The following is a 22,538-nucleotide window of genomic DNA, read 5'->3' as shown; positions in this document are numbered from 1 at the left end:
TGCCGTGTTGAGGTGTATAACTGTCCGTAAAACCTCTCGAGCTCTCCGAGGATCTCGGACTTCGACGAGATGACGCTGCCATCCTCGGTCTTCAGCCTCGTCATTTGGCTTTGCCCAACAGACGAATTCTTTGCGAAGACTTTTGAGCCCTTGTTTCGCTCAATTAAGTCTCTGACTCTTGCGGCGTTATAGGCCCGCAGGTCACGTCGCATGTATTTCGAGATTCGTCTATTGAGCTTGCCGTATTCAGACATATCGTCTGAAGACTGCAGCCTCATCTCGCTACGATCCTTAAGAAGTTTTAAGGTTCCGTCGGAGAGCTTTTGGGGCCTGTTTCGGCGGGGGTCTTGAAGAAGTCTGACCCCACTGCTCGGACAGTTTCCACCAACCCATTATTTATCTCGTCCACGTTTCCACAATCAGCTAGACACTGGAAGCGATTTTGCAGTTGGAGTTGGAACTGCTCGGGGTTTTGGATCTGGGCACGTCCAGGGCGGAGCGTGGACTTCACCAGGCGTGACCGCTCTAGTTTTACATTGATGTTCAGTGTGCCCCTGACAATACGGTGATCGCTACCGGTTTTCACCTTCGCTATCACAGAGACATCACTGAATATACGTCTTTCGGTCGCCATGATGAAGTCGATCTCATTTTTGGTAGAACCATCAGGGCTTATCCATGTCCACTTCTTGGCCGGTCGCTTCTGGAAGAAGGAGTTCATCAAATAGAGATACACTGAACACGTTTGCATAATCCCTCTATCACACATTAGGGACAACACAAACTATAATGGCGGCAAGAGATACTCCGTTAATGTGAGAAGGGCCTTTTATTACACACATTATGTACCTTGCACATAAATTATGAAAGTCGGTCAAACAGTTTGAACCCTAAAACTGCGGAAGTTAAGGGTTGAAATCAAGGACGGCAGTAAATTATCGTTCGCTACACGTTTGGCGCCATGTTGTCTCAAAGGCCGTAAATATATCCTGTTTTAATTACGTGTATATTTAATTGGTGTTTCGCACGCACGCGTCTTCGGTTATTAGTGTCTTGTGTCTTGAATGGAAGTTCTGTTTGGGTATTGTTGTGTTTATATCTGATGTGGAGTTGAGATATGAAATGTTTGTGAAGCTTTCACGGTATATTGTGATAGCGATATGTAAACGTGAGAGTAATATTATGTTTTGTGAGTGCATGCTTAGTAGCTTATTAGTTATTTGTTTACAGAGGTTGTGTGAAGTAAATATTATTCTATATTTTGATTATTTTAAAATGAAGAATAAGAAGGTACAAATTGATAAATTTCTAAACACGAACAAGTTTCAGGCAGTCAATATACAAGTTATACAAAATTACAGCTGGGTTTCAAATTCCGTTCAAATGCTAATTCCTGAAATAATACTTTGCGGCGCTCGTACGCCAAATATTGATTTTAAATTTATCAATACATAAATTGTAGGAATTTTTTTCTAGTTTCATTTTGTAGATTATTTTTTCGTAAAATGCGTCGGAACGGAGATATTAATAAAAAACCGTTTTTAGGCGCCACCAATAGGCGGCGCGAGCGGCGGTTGTACGAGGTGGCAATAAATTCGAAAAGAGCATACCCAATCTATAAATTCAAAGTTTCAAAACTCCCGGAAAACTTTCCAGGTAAAACTACTAAATGACTGTGACGTACTCATTTCAATTTCTGAAGCTCCTCTCTAACTTAATACATCATTCATAAGTTATACTAATTGTGGGCCAATCAGGACTTGGAGCGGAAAACGTTTGAAAGCAAACTTGCATTTTCCGTAGTGAAGTGGTATGCACAGAAATTTTTCCACTTACCGCAATTGCTCGCGTTCGTGCACTTATAATGCAAACTTCTAAGAAACATTCTCTGTTTGAACACACAAAAACCTTTAATTGGTCTATTCGAATGGTTTGCATACAATTGCTTTAGGAAGTGGGGAGTATTTAAATTGAAATTATTGAAATTATTATGCTTGGTTTGGTTCATGAAGTTTCACACTGAATTTGTTGAATATTATTTTGCAAGTTTTAAAAATTAGTATATTTTTATATAAGTTAAACCATATACCTAATCCTCTTAATTTCATTAAGGACAGATGTGACCGATGACAGAAGATGGATCGACGGACAAATCAACGGATGACGTTATAAATCCTACATAGCACATATGAAACTAACATGCAAATAATCATGGTTAGAACTTTCTAACCATGATTATTCTGCCCAATTGGTGTTCGTTGGGACTCCCAACGAACACTAATAGAAAGCTAAAACCCTTTTTCACCACTCGAACCTTTAAACACACTTAAAAAAAAAACTTTTTAAACAGACTAAAGAATTAACCTAAGCCATCTAATTACTTCACAGTTACGTGTCTAATCCAGTATTGCAACGAACGTAATTGATTGTGAACATGAAAGGCATTGAGTACACTGTCGGAACAACGTAACGAGCGATAACGTCTTCACAGATAAGTTTCAGCTTTCCGCTTGAGGCTATACGATACTGGCTTGTACATTTACCGACAAATAGGTTAATAGGAGAGTAACTATTGGAGATTTAAGTGTAAGGATCTGTTTCAAATTTGACATGATGTTGGTCTCACTGACGGATATTTTTACTGAAGTTTCAGTTTTCTGAAGCGTAAAACGATAATTAAGTCGACGGTAAATGTAATGCCCTAAGCAAATTAAAATCGCACACTATCAACACGACAAGAAACTTTAATTAGAACCGTAATAACCACATAACGAAATAGTCCCCAAGATATTAAAATCCACTCATTAATTAACCTCCGTAAAATCCAATTTGACGGTCATTAACTTAGTTTAAAACCCCAATTATTGGGTGAAATTCCGGTCATCCGTGAAAGGTCAACAAGGGGCAGGTATCAGTAAGCCAGGTTGTAACTCAACAGGTATTACTGTGATCCTGAATGACCGGTGTCCGGCCGCGAATTAACATGGCCCCCGGACCCCGGTCTGACCCGGGAACCGGACAAACGATACGATTTATGACCCCGTTAATGACCCCACGCAGTGATAACTGGTAATTTATGAACTGATCAACTAAAGATTATGTTTGAGTAGGGGTAGTGTTGGTAAATGTTGTTTGTTTATGTATCAAATGGGAGTGCGTAATGATGTTTTCATTTTAATTGAAATGTCGATTGGAGTGAACTATATAAGTAGTTACAAAAAACTACAAAGCTACAAGAATTAACCAAAAATATTGTATTAAATTGTATGACTAGTATTTACATTGCTGTCTTCTGGCAGATAAACTCAGCATTTTACTATTAAATACTTATATTCTGGAACCTTACTATGATGTTTATTAATCTAAAACCCTTCTATCCCTAAGCCTAAGGTTCAAAAATAGAATTGAAAACTCATGCTCATAGTATATACTAGAACAAAGTAACAAACATTCCGTGAGTTCAGCCAAACGAAATAAGGTTCAGATTTTTATCCTCGGAACTTACATAGCATGTAGCATATTGACTGTACAGTACCTACTCATGTATATAGGTAGCTACGTTGTACGGTACTTACATAAGGGAACCGACTACCGAGCAACATTTTATTGAGATAAGCAATATTTTGCATCCGTAACCCGCTGCAGCTGTGTACAAAGTGAACACATATACTACCTATTAGTCTATAGGTACTTAGTTTACTAGCTAGATATAGCTATAGAGCAGTAGATATTTAGTGTATGTTTATGGTCCTGGATAAAGTAAGATTGAAGTAGAGTTAGTTTATAAGTAAGACTGCAGTGTGTGTTGTGTATTTTGATGAAGAACCTTCTTTCTATAAATAATGTTTTGCGTTAGGTATTTTATAGTATGTATGTATTAAAATTGTCTTCATGTTTACGGTTCGCTATTGCCGGCTTATAATATTTTAAGGGCTTTTTAAGGTGGAAAAATCATCCAATGACTTGTTTCGCTTTGGGCTAGGCGAGAGGGAGTGTCAGAACTGAGGTAGTCCGCAGTTCCGGATCAGGTATTAGCCCTACTGGGCCCCATCTGTGGTGGTCTGCGTGACGCGCCGTACTTATTATAGGGTGGAACCCATTGTGGAGTGTTATCAAACGTCATTGTTTTGGCAAGTATGCGAAAACAATCAATTCCCGTCAAAAGAAATTTACACTAGACATATTACCTATATCATAATGTCGAAACAATCAACAGTAGAAATTGTAATACAGTTATTCATCATAAAAACAATTGAAAAACCTCATTGCCAATGAAATAAAAACACACATTTTAAACAGCACAATGACAAATGACGTCACAGTTTGGGCCGGGTACACACGCAGTTAAAAATGTAAACGGTTAGCGTTCGACATAGCTGCAATGTGCAAGTGTCAGGATCACTATTTATCTTGTGCCCGACGGGCAACGATTGATGGTGTACCCAGTGTGCCCAGTGTGCTCAGTAATGCCCAGTATTTGCATATTGCCAACTTATGTACACACTGTTGCATGTCAAGTTACACAAACCAGTTTAACATGGTCTCGCTTTGTATGATCTTTGTGTACATTTGACGGTCAGTTTGTACTGGTTTTGTATAGCCTGATGTGACGCTATATGTACTAAGTTACTGTGCAGTCGCATATCAACGTCAGCACCATCGGGTAGACGTTGATTAATTTTTATTAACTTTTTAATCGTTTGTTCAAGAGAAGATTCATAGATTAAGATCTATGGTAGGTATGTATGTATTAAAATATTGCAAGTTTACGTAGAATATGTTCTCATTTAGTTAAAATATGTGGGAGAGGAGATTAATATTTAGAATTATTACTTAGTACACTGTCGGAACATTTTGTTACTGCCATAAAAATGGAAATACGAAACGTAAATTTCACTCTTATACTTAAATAAATAACATTAATAGCTCTTCCTTTCCAGAGAAAAAATAAGGATATTCTAACTAATATTGGTAAAGAGAAAGTCTAGAGTTTTTATAAGACGCATTTAATAGGATACGATCCTAATTGATACTGCTTGGAATGGAGAGAAAAGAAAATAAGAAGCAACGTGTAATCCTCGTCTAAGATTATTTGCATTTCTATTCGTTTTATAGTATACAAAGAAGTAGTTATTAGAAATTTATTTTATCAATAGTTGTGGAATTTATGTGAATACAGAAATCTCATTTTAAATACGACTGCACGGTTGGTGCGGTGGCTGGGCAACTGGCTGCCGCGCAACGGGTAGCGGGTTCAATTCCCGCACGGAGCAACTCTTTGTGTGATCCACAAATTGTTGTTTCGGGTCTGGGTGTCATGTGTATGTGAACTTGTATGTTTGTAAACGCACCCACGACACAGGAGTAAATCCTAGTGTGGGGCAACGTTTTAAAAAAAAAGAAGAAAAAAAAAAAAAACATTTGTAGAATACGTAAGAAATACATTAATAGATTCATAGAAAATATAAATGTTATATTTTTTACGCCAATTCAATTTCATTTTATAAAATAGTCTACGTAAAAAAACAGAACATAAATTAAAAAGTAAAACATTTCGCAAGTCACGTTTAAATTTTTTTAACAAAAATGGTTGCATAAATATCGTAAATAAATACACCAAAAACATTTACGGCCAGTCTCATTATCTCTTTTTTTTTTCAACAAGGAGTTTTTATTGTTCCACAGAGTTAAAAAATAAGGCAGAGTCGATGTTATTAATCGAAGCACGCCGATTACCCGAGGCAATATTTTCATTATTTTCCCTTGAACGCGTCTCCCCTTCTTAATATCGTTTAATTTAATCAAAATTCTTGCTTACTCAGTAAGCAATTTCCAACCACAATTTTCCATGTAAGATTTTATAATTATCCGTTTAATAGATTTAAAGTGTGAGTAACGCAGCGGTATTTTTAATTAAATTCAAACTGTTACGTTACTTGAGTTACGACACTTTATTAGAATTTTATTAGTGAAATTTTGTTATGAAAATATGAGCTTTATTTACTAGAGTATATAAGGTCTGTTTACTGTTTAATTATTTTTAGCTACAGTAATATGTTACACAGTAAGAGCTGTTACTTTGGTAGCCAAGAAAAACTATTGCATAGCTGAACTCAAACAATTTAGTAAATTATAGGTATGAAGTATTTTAAAACAAAGTAAATTCAAAAAGTAAGTAAATTCTTAGGTTGAAAGCTTAAAATTTAGGTATTCATAAGCAAAAGGTTAACGATGTAATCAATCTTACATCTCGTTCACTCCCTAATTTCCTAAATCTTCCCTAAAATAATAGGTTTACTTGGTAGAGACATTAAAATAATAAAGCTGTTAATAATTCCTTAAAGAAAATGATAAAATAAATAGGTACAAGTCTGCCACGAAGAATATTTTCCTTCATAATGACCTAACAAGGACATAAGGTCAGGGACGCTGTGACCGTCCAGACAATCTCTTATTGTAGGCACGTTGTTTGGTTCAGTATTTTCTTTTTAGAATACTAAATTCTCTATAGGATGACCATTTCGATCTATTTTATTTAAAACGTAAAATAAATATAACATTTATACATAATAATTTAGGGCAGAAAGTCCCTTAAATAGGGACTAAATAAAATAACCGACTTGGTATTACATGGATCTCTCAACTTTTTACGGTAGGAAAACTGAGGTGCGACACTTGGGCTTTTTTACAGGATGTTTTTGATAGTATCATATTTTCGGGTACATAGAACTGTTTCTGAGTCGTTAAAAGTCTTAGGGCCGATTTTACAGTATTTTTTTTTAGTTTGGAAGAATTGACATTAAAAGAAAATTGTAAGTTATTCTTTCGATAACATTTATCAGATGTTATAATACATAACCTTACATAAATTAGTTTATAGTATATTTGTGAGATTTTTACTTTGGAAAATCTATACTCTATCTAATACTCGTAAAGACATAAGGTCAAGGTCATTGTGAACGTCCAGACAACAGACAATATGTTAGTATTGGTATGTACGTTGTTTATTCTAGCTACTACATCAACTTAGGGGAATAGGATTTCTTTTTATGAGTGCCTACTACAAATACAAACTTTCTTTTATGGAAGGTTTATTAGAGAGAGCTGTTATTCTGTCTTTGTCAACATGTGTAGTCGTTTAGTCGGTTCTAAAACACCCCCTTTAAGAATAAGGATGTTATACAAATGTATTTCATCTTGACGTTTCCACTCTTCATTATCAGCAGCGTGCGCAGACGCGGCGACGTCAAACAGTCTTCTGTAGTAGAGTCTATATGATGAAGAGTCCCTTTGTCACTTGAAACCAGTAGAGCTTTTCTCCACCCACACACTCTCTACGTGAGTTAAAGGGATTTAGGAGAGAAACATGTTTTACGTTTAACAAATACCTTTGTAGTTCATTTACCCTTTAGCATCATAAAAACGTATGATGTTATGTATGTTTAGAAGTATATCCAAAGGCAAAAAATGGTTCTACGAGTACCCTTTTTTACTTTTTACCCAAGCAACAAACACGGTATAAAATTGAGCCTTAAATCTGTAGAGCTCAACCAAGTAGATAAACTTGAAACCGCTAACAAAGTATGGGCTAAATAGGGTAAAATATTCCGGGCATAGTGCCGTGTTTCGTATTAAGTAAGCCACAATAAGAGGTATAAGAGACCAGCTACAATATTCTCTTAAAGTTTGTTTATTTTTGGACAATTTGTAGACAAACAGCGTTTTGGGTTAATAGCTAAGCAACTATTAGTGGGTAATTTTTATGAATCGTTAAGACAAAACTAATATAAAATCCTTAATGCTTATTTAAGCATACAAGCATAAAACTATAACAAAGTAAAATGATTGAACGCGACGTACCCCACGCTCGTAAAATCATGTTCGAATAAATGTACCTACGTACCATAAAGCCAGGCGCAGTGTGCACTACACCCGCCACAACCACGCACATACCTACAGATAGCCACAGATTATATTAATCCAACTAATCCCTCCATTTCAATAATAAAGCAAGATGTCGCCCCGCATTAATTAATTCCGAACCGTTGACTCTTGACGCATTTATTATGACAAAGTTCTAAATGTGTAAAAATTCACCCCAACGTAGTACCATTTCCATTTATCCGAGTATCATTAAGGGTATGATCCGGTGCTCGGATAACTTATGGTCGGTCATGGAATCTGCATATAAATAGGAAAGAGGTTTAGAGGGATCTGGGGACGGTTCTGGCACTCTGGCACTCCCGCACGGCCGCGCTCGCACGACCAGCGACTTATAAAGTGAGGTGCTTGAACATACTTCGGAATAACTTATGCTGCTTTGCTTGTTTTGTAGCTCACCTTAAGAAGCTGGGTGAATGATGGACCAAGTTTTAAATCGTATTTAAATGGGTAGGTACCTTAGATGCTGTTAAGTTTTGGTTTAGAAAAGGTTGAGAAGAATTTTCTTCGTCTTTTCTTTTCCTGAAGAAAACGACGATCGACCTTTTCATAAAATTGACTAAATGCAAATTCTGGTGTTCTCATTTCATATAACCACATTTATTTTCTGATTTATTCTAGCGAAAATTTCACTTTCACTCAAAAAGGAGAGCGAGAAATTCCGTATATTTTTAAATCCTTGGAGGTCGTAATTTCATTAGCACACATCCAGCGCGTACGTAAATACACGTGGCAATGTAAAATATTTCACGATCAAAATACGAAAGGCTAAGTAAAAAACATTGTTACCCAAAACACACGGTAAACAAGCTGAAACATATTAGGAGAGCACATAATAAGGAAAATACGGTTTTTATGGCCGTTTCGAGCTCTTGCAATGGTGATCCCTTTATAATGGAACGTGTGTTGCCGGCAAACATTTGGCCAACGCAATAATTATACGGCAAACATTGTGTTTGATTGGCAGGATCGGAATGGATGTTGAATTAAAATTGACATTTAGCGTTATTGTTTTGATCTGGAGCTGCGGACTACCTAGCGGGGTTACTGGGGCTCCGGCTCGAAAAGCAGGAGTAGGAACGGGGTGGTTTTTAGTCAGTAAGAGTCTGACACTCCCTCTCGCTTCGCCCAAGGTGGGAGAAGTCATTAGATGTGTTTCTAATATCTTAAAAAAAGCGTTATTGTTTTATTTTAGATTGAATACGAAATAATAGATTCCGTATTCGCTAATCGACTTCGAAAGTATTGGTTTTGATAGGTTAGTCAATGATATTATCGTTTTATGTGTGTATTTTCTTACCTACTATGTGCAATTGACTTTGTACCGTAAACACTTGGATGTAAAATTCATATTCATATAGAAACAAACCATTTTTTGTTCGGTAGAGCTTATTCTCTGGTGTAAAGAAGTATCGTCGCTTATTCAATTTTTTTAAAGTGACTTTTGTATTTATCACTCATCCATTATTAATCAAAACTAGAATAATAACTGATAAAACATGGCTGTATTTATAATAGAGCTTAACAAATCCTTTACAAAACTTTCAATAAATATCAACTCCTAATAAATCAATATTAATTAACGCGGTCCAAATGACTGACTGTTAACACGCATATCTACACATAGTACCTACACACGGTATTCGGACACGGTCCGGTCGCCGGCAGGTCTGTTCATCCGGCAAATACGCGGACACAATTATGCGTACATGCTTTCACGTTCGCATGGGACAGCCGGGCGATGTGCATGTATTCCACAATTCATACGTAATACAGCCGTCTGAGTACGGCCCTGGTTAATGAGCAATTAGGTACATTATTGAGACGGTTTTATTGGCGTACGTAATGTGTAGGGCTGTGATTTGTGAACAAATCTAATTAAAAATAATACATTTTCTATTGGTAAATCATTAAAGAGTTTATTGTTAACTCCTATGGTATTAAATAAGAAGGTAAGAAATCAAACTATCATACAATGATAAGAGAAAAATATATGATTCATTCTACAAGAAAATCTCGAGATTCATTCAAGTCCGTAATGAAATCGAGGGTTCTATCTTCAAATGATAATAATAGCCAATTCTAGGCTTTGTCTACGAGTATAATGGCTATTATTCGCTGTACTACTGAATATAAAAGAGCGAATGTACGAACAATGTTAATACAAAAGTACCTAATACAATTCAGTGACGTCGAAAGGGAGCGGGGACTCCGTTTTCTTATTACATTATCATATCAAAGGATTACAGAACAAATCTTCAGAAACACTATGACCGCTTTCATCAGTATAAGAGCCATCGCCCCAACACAATTAAACCATGATAAATGGATCACGAAAAATCTAATCTAAATATTTAATCGAAAATTCCCCCGCATTGCAACGAATGCAGTTGTGTGGGCCGCGGGGGTGTGGGCAACTATTGCTGTTTGACACACACCCTTCATAGTTCCGCCCTAATGCTTTTAAAGATGTTTGAACGCCCATACTCGTGGATTACAAGACGTATCTTAAGTGAATCCATTTGCTTAATACTTTGTTTAAGTTTCCTAGCAGCGTAGAACGTTCGTAGTAGCGTAGAGCGTTCGTAGTTCTCGTAGTCTCGTAGACGTATGCTACGAAGTGAGTAGCTTTGTTGAATATGTGTATTTCGTAGCGAAGTTGTATAAACAATTTTTACTTAGGCAATTGTTTTTGACTATAGGTACACACGTATGAATGCTCATATGTATGTGTACGCAATCACACATTGTCTGTGTGCGTGCCCCTAGCGAAGACAAGTGCAGTGTAGTGCAGGAATGCACACCCCGGTCCCAGTAGGGCCACCCCACCATTACAAATGCAAATAATATTTCTTTCCGACAAAATATTGCTGTGTTAATGCCACGCTAAATTGTGTACGATGCAACCCCAGTGTACACAGTGTACACGGCGTATTCGCTTTTATTCGTTATGTTTATTGTTGAAAAGGGCATCGGGCAGTTTGTTTTTGAACCTCATATTAGTTTGTTTGGTTTAATCTCGCGTTTGTAGTTCTACCGATGTTTAGATTAGCTCAGTTAAGTAATTAAATTGTTTCTGTTCAATGTTTGTGGAATTGTTTTGGGAATGATTCTTGTTTTTGGATACATATTGTTGGTAAGCGTAGAGTATTTTTAGTGTTGGTTATTTTAATCAGTACCAGTATAAGTGAACGTTTTGTATAATGAAAAAAAAAAAACAATACGGCAAAGAAGAGGAAACGGGAAAATGAAGTTAAGCAATAAAATAAATTACATAACAAAAGTTTATGAGTGGTAATTCACACACGGGAAAATTTAATCTCCATATAAGGAGTGCGAGAGAGTTGGAGAAAATAATTTAATACATCTAATCATAGCCTGAAAGTTCATGATCCCCTGCCGTTTGGAGGTCGAGCCTCTAACCTCCGTATAATTTTCTAATTCCGTCTCTACGACTCGGATTTTATTGCATTTCGGTTTCCCTAATGCTGAAATGCGACGTAAACTTCGCCTTCCTGACCCATTTAGGCGGATATTGTTGGGGCGTTCACCGTCAAATTTCTATTGTAGACTTAAAATATTCTGTCCTTCTCTGTGTTTGTATAGAGAAAAGGGACAAGAGACACATTATCGCGATAAGTCTAGTAACCCGGTTTGTCTCCCCTTGAAGGCTGTGCGGAGGCAGGTCGCAGTGCGCCTGTAAATCACTTAAGACGAACGGGATCGGGCCCCGTCTCGCAGTTAAAGTTCCTGTTTTTGCTCACGGGGGAATGGGAACGCGACGATAAGAAATATTTGAAACAGTATACGTTATCCTCGTTTTATGGGACCCGTAAATTAGACGCTCTGTTTTTCCTTAAATTTCCCTGTTTTTGTATTCCCAGTAAGATTTTCTGCAAATGTACCTAATTTGTATCGCCCAGGTGTTTGAGAGATATTGCTACTTATTTAAATTATTTCGGTGTGCGGTACTTCGGGGGTGGTTTATTGTGGGCTGGTCAATTTACGAAGAAGGTTTCATGGGACTACAAATTACCACTTAAGTATATTTAAACGTTTACGAAATATTTTCATTTTCTTCGATCAATATTTAAATGTAATCTTTCCGATCAACGTAAACAAACAGTCTGCTATCAGGATCGCATGCTACTCTAAACATGGTACAGTCTGCACGAACTTGCTGCATCACGTAATCGAATCACACGTCTACATAGTCTCGACAACAAACTCCAGAGTTCACAGGGCATGCAACTGCAGAAACTTAACTCCCAAGTAAAAGGCACGTACAGAGTCAAGTACGAGTAAATACAACAACTACACCGCCAGGGCTGCCAACCTGCAAAATTAGCAACAAAAATATGAACACCATAAACACTTCTTTGAAAAGTTATGAATGCAATGGAAAAGGGGAGGCGATAATGATGGCACATTAGTGTGGTTAGAGGTTGTCTATCATTTTGAATTTAGAATATTCTTTTTTTAAATTGTAAGTGGCCTGTCTATTTGAGTGTAGGTAGTTAAGCCTCTTTGGTGTCTAACCTTTAAATAATATTCTTTTGTTAATATCCAGTTTTTATTTTATTGTGACGTTTGGCATTATTTTGTGACCATTTTTAGTTATTCAAATGTTCTACAGGTGTAAAACCTTAATGTACTTTATTACTACTAACATTTTAATTAATGTACTCCTTTTTATTGGTAAAATGTCTAGTATTTTATTGAATGTGACATTTTATCACACCCTTTAGTAAAAACTTTAAAGTCCAATGCTTTATCTTAACCGAACTCTTTACAACCCTAACCTCAATTTCACACGCATGAAATTCCACATACCTTCAAAATTAGTTCCAGACTAGACTTCGCAAACAATGGCATTCTCTCAATAAACCAATACGTTCTGAACACCCTTGCGAAGTTATCAATTAGCTGCAAGTCCGAAATGAATCCTGGGTACGATATTAGCGTCCCTAGTTGCACAGAGCTAACAAATTAGAAAGTTTGTATTTATAGAGGGGATGTATCGCGTTGTTTCAATAAATTCCATGGCTTTACGTACGGTGGACCCTAGTTAATAAAGTTACAAAGACAATCCAGTAAGATATATTGTATAGAACTATAGATGATGTAAGAGCAACTATGTCCTTTGGCAAATTGAGTTTCGTTTTGGTGTTTCCCGTTTTTTTATGAGTAGTTTTGTTGACTTTCATGATGTATGCTTGTATGTCACTGGTGAATATGAGACCTGGATGTTTGTATGTTTTTAGGAATGTGAGCATACGAGTACTATTAATTTTTGCATTTTCGATTTTATCCTGAAGTATTATTCACTTGAAACGGTGAAGGAAACCATCGTGAGGAAGCACGGGCTTATAATTTCTAATTATAAGTTTGAATTCGTCATTGAAATCGCCAACCTGCACTGAGCAAGCGTGGTGCTCAAAATGAATGATGATTATTAACTTGAATATAAGATATAATAAGATAAGCTTCAATTTTAATACCCGGACTTCTAAATTTTTGATATGTGATATCCAATTGTGCTATCTAGATGTACTAGATAAATCATTTCGAATTGACGTAATTATGGTTATGAGATCATTACGCGCGATGACATTAATTTCATATTGATGAAGTACTGTTCTGTTCTATTGGCATGTCTAGTCTAATTTAGTACTAGCGATAGTTTCAAACTTTAAGTTACCATTAATCACCCATTGCGAGGCGATATCATAAAATATGTAAGCATGCGTGGTATAAAACTAGACTGCATATTTTTTATTATGAATTAGCTGGCCCGGCAAACTTTGTACCGCCTTAGTAATTTATTTCTAACCTTTTAAACCTTTCCTGGATTTCTACAAATAATTCGAGACCGAAATCAGCGAAATCGATCCAGCCGTTTTAGAGTTTTAGCGAGACTAACGAACAGAAATTTATTTTTATTTATATGAAGAAGATGATTGTGTATGAAGTTTAATTTTGTGTCAATCACAATCCTATCACAACAAAATTTCCATTAGATTCTAGGATTAGATACAAATACTCATTTGACCGTAAGCAAACACAGGTAAACCTCACAGCAAATAGACACTAGACACTATGCGGGCAAAACGTTGCGGTGACCATGTGACCACAGATTCTGTTTGTAACAGACCAACAGTACCTAGTATATGTATATATGTGTATGTATATGTAGTCAAAGGAACTGTGAATGGTTTCAAGCAGATTGTGGTCGTGTAAGACCACAATGTAGTGACCACAGATTTGTGTGAGGTATTTGCTAGAGGTCGTAACGTTTAGCTACTCAATCAAGTGAAGATTGTAAGAGTGGTTAGTTTATTTGTTTTGTGAATTGATGTTAGTATGTTTGTTGTGGTTTAGTTTGTTTGTAGTGAAGAAATTGGTGGTTTATTGATTTTAAATTTTAAAGACTGTAAGACAGTATCACACTCCCTCTCGCCTCGCCCAAGGCGGGAGAAGCCATTGTATGATTTTACTAAAAAAAAAAGGATTTAGTAATCCCTAACATAAAAGGAGGGGTGTTATTTTATACTACAGTATATAATTTCACTCAGAATCAAATATATAATACATATTTTTAATCCATGTTTAGCATAAAAGTACAATTTTATTGAAATAACATAATAATTATATCCACAGAGGACTCCATAGATACATGTCTGGTGTTGTCCCATAATAAACTGTAAGACTAAGTCCCAACTATGTTCGGTGACGGTTACGGCTTGCGTACGGAGCCCCGTCCTACCCACAGGTCCTACGTAACGTACAACTATTGTAGTTCCCGTGCAAGTAGAGCTCTAGAGCTCGCCCTTCGTTATTTATTGCTTTAACTTATCGGATAATTAGGTTAGTGTGAGGACACTTGGGGGCAATTTGTCAGAATCCCGCCAACTTCGTAAGTTCATTGCGTTTCATTTCATTGTAAGTAAGTAGTTCTGCCACTCTGCACAGACGCGTCGCTAAAGTTGTTTAGATAAGTTACAGTTTTCCTTATAGCGGTTGTCTTTTGTGAATTTTGGCTTTTTTTGTTACACATTACCTATATTATTATTTGTAGTTATTTCTTCCCATACGCAGGATATCGATTAGGTATATGGGACTTATTTTTTTATTCCTGTTACATTTCATAATATTCTCACCTCTATACACTCCTTCAGAGAATGAAACGCGTTATGTTATAATTTAGAAATTTATTTTCAAAAAGTTAGTACTTCGTATCTAAATATTGAAAAGCGCCGCCACCTAAATGGCAAAACAAACAACAAAGCCTCAGCTCTAGGGACAGAATATAACAAAAATGTTGAATTTCAACAAGCCTGCATAATAGAAGACCACGTAACTTTCTCCCATGGCGCACGTACGGCAGCCGGCAGCCGGCAGCCGGGGCGAGCCGGCCCCGGACGGAACATAAAAACTACCTTCCGCCACCGCCACCGGCTTCAACCACCACATAGCTACATCTAACCGTTCATGTCTAAGAGATAAAACGTGCTGTTACAACTTTATGTCTACCACTACCTGCACAACTTACTGATTAAATTGACGCATTTTACCGACTTCCCCACAGTTAAGTCTGAACTAAACTGTACGACTTTTGCACAATCCAGACTCCTTTCTTTCGTCTTTCACAATGATGGTAATTACGATCGCAACTATGTTCAATGAGGTAGCTTCTGTTGGTTCGGTAGTAATAAAAGTTAAAGTTAATTTGAAAACAAACTCGGTTTTCCGAAATAAATGCCATTATTATTAAAACTAACCCCCTTCCGTGTGACAGAATAGAAAACAAATGGTTCCATTAGAGAAAATAACATAGATACCGGCGGTCCCATGTGCGCTAGCGTCAAGTTTGTAATTAGATAACAATCGAGCCCGATACCCGTTCGTGTTTGATTCCACTAACGATCGCAATGCTCGTATGCCGTACTATCAAATATGAGTTCTATTGACAATTACACACAACGATGTTCCAACATTGCAATTACAGGCCCATACAGTTAATGACAAGTGATACACAACGTAGATAGTGTTTTAAAAATGCAATGTTATTATAATGACAAGCCCAAGACGTTCTAAAAATAGTGGAGCACAGTGTGCCGTGCAAGTGTCCGACTGGGATTTATCGTCTTCGGACACAGGTACCGTGAAAAGAAGAAGATCTTCTTGTCCTGAGAATTCAAGGAAACAAACCACTTCACAACAGGAAGCTATATTCGAAGTACAAACACCCTCAGACTCCGGCAGTGGGACCTCGCGGAGTATAGACGACAGATCCGATTCACTTACTGATGTAGAAGAAAGAATATCCTGCATAATAAATGAGAACAGATCCTCTCAAAGCAATTCCGAATCTAGCGACGTAGACATTATAATAGATAGCATCTTCGGGAATCCCAGCGAAACTCTATTTGAAGCGGCACAAAATGATTCACTCCTACGTGATCGTAGCAAAACTTTTATCAAACCAGAGACTTTGTCTGCTAACGAGAAACATGATATTGCTGCTGCCGAGGTTCCCGGCGACAAAAAGGTCAAAGACAGACGTCTTAAAACGCCCGCACCAATAAAGAAACTAAATAAAACTTTCGATTTAGGTAAAAATAGCTCAAAATTAGTTAAAGAACCATTAAAACCGCAGGAAAAAGCGAGTGTGTTACCAGTGTACAAAAGTACTGTAAAAGGAAGTATAGATTTAAATTCTAGCCAAAAGAAAAAAGTTACAACTAAACTAAAGTTACCTTTTACTCCAGTCAGAACAATGGATAAACCAAAGATAAATTTCTTTCAAAATAAAACTAACTTGCAAGAAGGGAAACCGTCGCCATTACTCTCTTCGCCAGTGAGACGAACGATATCCAACGAGTATGTGCGCTTAAAGTTCACTAACGACACTGTGATAAGGCGAACTATTGACGGCAAATCTGTACCAAAGATATCACCTAAGATACAGTCCATTATACCCGAGAGCCCTATCGACACCGAAGATCCCTTTTTAAACCTTAGTCCCAATAAAAAATACACAGTAACTGTGAATAATAAAGTGAGGTGCGACAAAGACAACTATGTTATTTTCGATCCGAACACCGGATTCGCGCCGGACGGTTCGAGGCAATCACGAATTCCTTTGAAGTCGCCAACTGGTGACAAATCCCGCATCCCTCTGAAGTCTCCAGGCGGTGAAAATTCCGGTGTAGTCCGTAAGTCGGCGAATGTTAGTGACACAGACAGTGGTATATTGTCCCCGAATTCTCCGGTAGAAACGAGTGAAAAGGGATCGGCGTACTACGTGAACGCCGCGGCGTTCAGTGAGACGGCGAAGAAATGTGCTAATGACTTTGACATCACTATCTTGGATCCAGAGCTGGCGAAGAAGGCTGCTGAGCAAATTCAGGTGAGTTTTAATTATATTTAATTACCTGTTACTCGTCACTCGCATCACGGATCAAGTAGATAGATTGACTAATCTGATTCTGTGCATACCTAATCTGTGAAAAATTATTCTAAATGTAAACCCCTGTCGGAATGCTAAATTTAATTCAAATTGTGTACCGAAAAGATACTGTTAAAAAAAGATCACAGAAAGAGTTTATTTTACTCCGTTCGAAAAAGGTCATTTTTCATGGCAACAGTTTTCAACAACATGCCGCAGTCTGTTGCACGAGTTTTTTTCGAGTTGCTCACTCGTCGTTTAATACTGTTGTTTTCATGTTTACGGTTCCGTGAATTGCAATGGCAAAGGTTTTTATGTCTGGGCTTAACATTTTGTACATTTGTATGTAGGAACGCGAATTTTATGATATTCAAAAAATAAGAATGCGATTTTAATTTCAATGAAAGACCCAATTTATATAATTTCTTTGTTATGTGTAACATCTTATTATTTATAAATTTGGTTTGTAGGATCCTTATAATATGTATGTCAATTTTTACGGATTAGAAAATCACAAATATTTTTTGCACTTTAGCACTACAGCGCCATCTGTTATTGAGTGGTACAACTACGCCGAACGATGCGTTGAGTTTTATTAGTTATTAAACATGTTCCTTTTATTTAGGTATTTCGAAATACATCCAAAAACTATAAAAAATATTATAAGCATATATTATATCAATTTATAACTTAAACATGATTTATTTTCACTCACACCAATCAGTGGCCATCGTAGTTCAGCTACTGCCCGCAAGATGGCGCTGCACTTAAACTAGCTGTATTACATCGCTTTCATTTGTTTAGCAGCACTTGTCGTGAGATATATCGCTCCACACTGGCGCATTATTCGGAAGCAATCGTGCAGTTAATTTTCAAATGGGCCCATTTAGCGAAAATAACGAACGGAGTGGCGGTGTGCGCTCGGGGCTGACTTTTGTAATCGCTGTAGTTTGTATATGTATGGGCAATTACTGTGTCGTTTGCATTGTCCACTGTTTGACCGTATATAGTGTATTGTTTATGTTTGATGATGTGCGGCGATAGATGCTATCATTAGCGACATTTTTCGATCGTCCCTTTATGGTAGCTGTCAGGGGAGAGATGTTTTATGGCCTGGGTTATTTGATAACATGGCTGTTATGTTTTTATTTGCAGAAGCATTATATTTACACTGAGCTGTATTTTGGTATTTAGATTTACTTTTTAATCGGTAGACAATTATCAATCACATCAGGCCACGTTATATTGGAACAAAATATTTTCTAACCACGTTTACCTATAACTAAAAGAAGTCTTTTAATTAATGGAGTTTTCATTTCATTGCAAAGCTTTCCGCACGCGATTTTCTCTCAATCCCAATACTACTACCATAAGTCTACTCTAGATACGTTATACGAATTTTCTGCCATCCTTAACCCACATGTCGGTTGCAGTATAGCGGGACTAAAAGAGCTAAATGGTCTGGCACAGTTTCATCACTTTGAAGATAGCATCAAAAGCCGCTAGGAGCCTCCTTATGTAAGAATTGCAAATGCAAATCATTGACAGACAATAGAAAGACGTCACGTTATGACGTTGATGAACTACTTTAGTAAATCATTGTCAACTGCAATAGTGGTATATTGAGCTATTATCGTACAGGATGCTATGAATATTTATTTTGAAAATATATTTTACATGTGTGTTACTTTATGGGGTGTCTAAGTTTATTTTGCAGGTATTATGTAGCAATTAAATAAGTTTCAAGGCACACTAAATACGTAGATTGGCGACTAACACCGATAAAATAGAAAAATATTACCTACTTAGATAACTAATTTCCTCTTATAAAATAGTTAGGACTTAAATAAGATAGGTATGAAAAAAAAAATCTTGCTTTATTGAAATGAAAATTCTTACCACCGTCACTATACAGTAGTTGACTGAATATAATCGTGTAACTCTCTTTTTTACCTCTATTTTTTTATAAAACTCAATCTTCAATATTATCCCCACCCTGTACGAAATACTACAAACAATAATGACAGAAGTGTAACGGTGCCCAAGTACCGAATCAACGAAGAAGGTGCGAGGATGCATTCGTGGCACCATTTGTAATTTAATGTGTGATCGCAAGTCAAATCGCATTCGTTGGCGAAGTATCGAGCTGTCGACCTGTGAGAATCAGCTCCCTGATTATCAACAGTGCATGGGAAGAATAAATAAACGTGTATTACCTAGGAACGTGGCCTAAACTTAGGTTTAAAGTGTGTGAGTGTATGCGTCAATGAGGATGAGTTTGGTCGTGTGATATGCGATGCAGGTTCATAATGAGTGACGTTTCGTATCGCTACGTGTTGCAATGTTATTTTATTTTATTTTATTTTTATTTTATTTATTTAGGGACAATTAACAGCCACAATATACAATCCATGCTAATAAATTGACAATAAGTGTGAGTGATAACAATATTGTGGCCCACTGCATTATCCACATTTTGACAAAAATATTAGGTAATAAGTGCCACCAAATGAGCATTATTAATTCATTAAATACGGTACATAACAATGGTATTAAAACATTAAAAATAAATAATTAATTAAAATACTGTAGAACGAAACAAAATCAAATCACCATCATACTCACAATAAACAATAAAATTATACATAAATAAATTCAACAATACAACACAAATCAGATCATATAAATATCAAAATCATAATCAATCAATCAATTCAATTCAATTAAATAATAATAATATAATCCAAGAATAACATAAAATAATTAAAAAGAAAAAAAAATCAAATTATACAATTTTCAAATAACAGTTTCATTACATCATTCTTAAATTTGGACTTAGAGCATACAAAAATGTCAATATCAATAAAGGCTTTGTTGTAGGTGTCTACCATTCGACGCATAGGGCAGCGCAGACCAGAATTTGTACGACAATTATTCACAAAAAATAGGGTTCCTGCACGAACGCTTCGCTTGTTAACAGTGCGAGGGACTGCATAGCTTAACCCACTAGTGAGATCAATCGAGTCAAAGCAGCCATGGACAATACCATACAGTACAGAGGCCTCCAGAACCTTACGTCTAGATTCGAGGGTAATAAGCTTATATTTGCGTAACAGTTGTGAATAAGGCAAGCGATTCTTATAACACCTATACTGCACGGCACGCAGAAACCTACGCTGGACCCTCTCGATCCCATCTATATACTTTTTATAGAAAGGGTTCCAAATTGGGACGGCGTATTCTAACTGTGATCGTATAAGCGTCTTATATAAATAAAGGTAAGTTGAAACTCGTTTAAACTCTGCAGACGATCTCATAACAAATCCATACATCTTAAATGCGTTATTAATAATTTTTTCAACATGTTGATTTAACAACAGTTTATTATCAAATAGTACACCCAGGTCTTTCACGGTACATACGTTAGTAAGCGTGGTTTTATGCAATTTGTATGCGAAATTTGTGACAGATCGGTTTTTTGTGAAATTTATAACATTACACTTGGGAAGGCTTAGTTGTAGCTTATTGTCAAGACAATAATCCGCAAGTCTATCAAGGTCCTCTTGAAACATAAGGCAGTCGTCAGCAGTCAGTATTTTTTTATATACTTTTAAATCATCAGCGTACAAGAGAAATTTTGTATTTTTAAAACACTGATTTATATCATTTATATAGATAATAAATAATAGGGGCCCCAAAATTGAACCCTGAGGAACGCCGGAGGTCATGGGCACAGACCCAGAATGATGTCCATTCACTACGACCCTTTGCGTTCTATTGTCGATGTAGGATGAGAACCAGCGCAACAAGTTTCCCCGTATGCCATTGAACGCAATCTTGTTCAAAAGAATCCTGTGATCAACCTTGTCAAAGGCCTTTTTGAAGTCTGTATAAACAGCGTCAACTTGCAGGCGTTTGTCGATGTTTTCAAAAAGATATTCAGAAAAGATAAGTAGATTCGAGACAGTCGACCGCTGCTGAACGAAGCCATGCTGTTCTGGGATGATAGCGCCGTGCAATATTGGGTAAATCTCATTATGTACTAGTCTTTCAAAAAGTTTCGACAAGGCTGACAAAATAGAAATAGGTCTATATTGCTCAATGTCGTGCTTTGAACCGTTTTTATGTACGGGCGTGATGTTGGCTCGTTTCCAGACATCAGGAAAAACACCTTCGTTTAAACATTTGTTATATATGATGTAGAGTGGCTTACAGATACTAACAGCAGCGAACCGAAAGAACAAGGCCGGATAACCATCAGGGCCTGCTCCCTTGGACGGGTCAAGTGACTTTAGCTCCCGGAGAATTTTAGACTCGTCAATGTGCAGATTATCAATTAAATTAGCGTTTGCATTACAGTGTGTTGGCGGAGTCCACGTCGATTGTGACGGTGACTTAGGTTCGAACACAGATAGAAAAAAATCAGAAAACATATTGCATATAACGTCTGGGTCACCTGACCTAACGTTTTGATACTGCATCGTAGAAGGGATACCAGACTTATTTTTGCGATTTGCTATGTATTTCCAGAAGTGTTTAATATCGGAAGTTAGGTTATCTTCAACAGATTTGATATAAGATGAATAGCCCATCTGGCAGGCTTCTTTGAAGGCTGTTCGATATTCAGCAAACTCATTGTAATCTTTAATATTTTTAAATTTCTTCCACTTAATCCAAAGGCGTTGTTTTTTCTTGAAGAGTTTAATTAAATGGGCTGAAAACCAGACTGGAAAGTCAAGTGACCGGGACTTAATACGTGGAACGTTGGAACTGATAATATCATCTAGTTTATTATAAAAGATATCTACGGCTTTTTCGGCTGAAATTTGACTGAGCAACTTTGACCACTCAACCTCGTCAATTTGCCTATTGATAATATCATAGTTTGCCCTTCGAAAATCATATTTAAGTAATGGTTTTCTTTTTAAACCTTGTATTGATATACTGGTGGAGACCATTGCTACAAATGGAGGGTGGTGTGGGTCTACGGGCAGTAGTGTGTCCATTGGAGTGTCTATGGAACTATCGATGTTGGAAATAAATAAGTCTAGAATTTTCCCATTACCGTTGAGTATGTTATTAAATTGGTAAGCATTATGGGGATGTGTGACGTCGATTCGCAATGTTAGTTGGTTGTTGATGGGGA

The 22,538-nt window shown here is 36.8% G+C and overlaps 1 protein-coding gene across 19 annotated transcripts in view; it reads left to right on the top strand.

Moving 5' to 3' along the window:
- Positions 1–22,538, top strand: part of LOC118262397 (protein sickie) — a 211,556-nt gene that overhangs the window by 10,003 nt on the left and 179,015 nt on the right. For all 19 annotated transcript variants that reach the window (XM_050697309.1, XM_050697307.1, XM_050697316.1 and 16 more), the window contains exon 2: positions 15,950–17,353. In XM_050697309.1, coding sequence (XP_050553266.1) covers positions 16,016–17,353 — 1,338 coding nt within the window. In that variant the 5' untranslated portion in view covers positions 15,950–16,015. The remainder of the gene's footprint in view (positions 1–15,949; positions 17,354–22,538) is intronic.

Source organism: Spodoptera frugiperda, chromosome 12, assembly GCF_023101765.2.
Source record: "Spodoptera frugiperda isolate SF20-4 chromosome 12, AGI-APGP_CSIRO_Sfru_2.0, whole genome shotgun sequence".
NCBI lineage: Eukaryota > Metazoa > Arthropoda > Insecta > Lepidoptera > Noctuidae > Spodoptera > Spodoptera frugiperda.
This window is presented reverse-complemented; position numbering and strand designations above follow the sequence as displayed.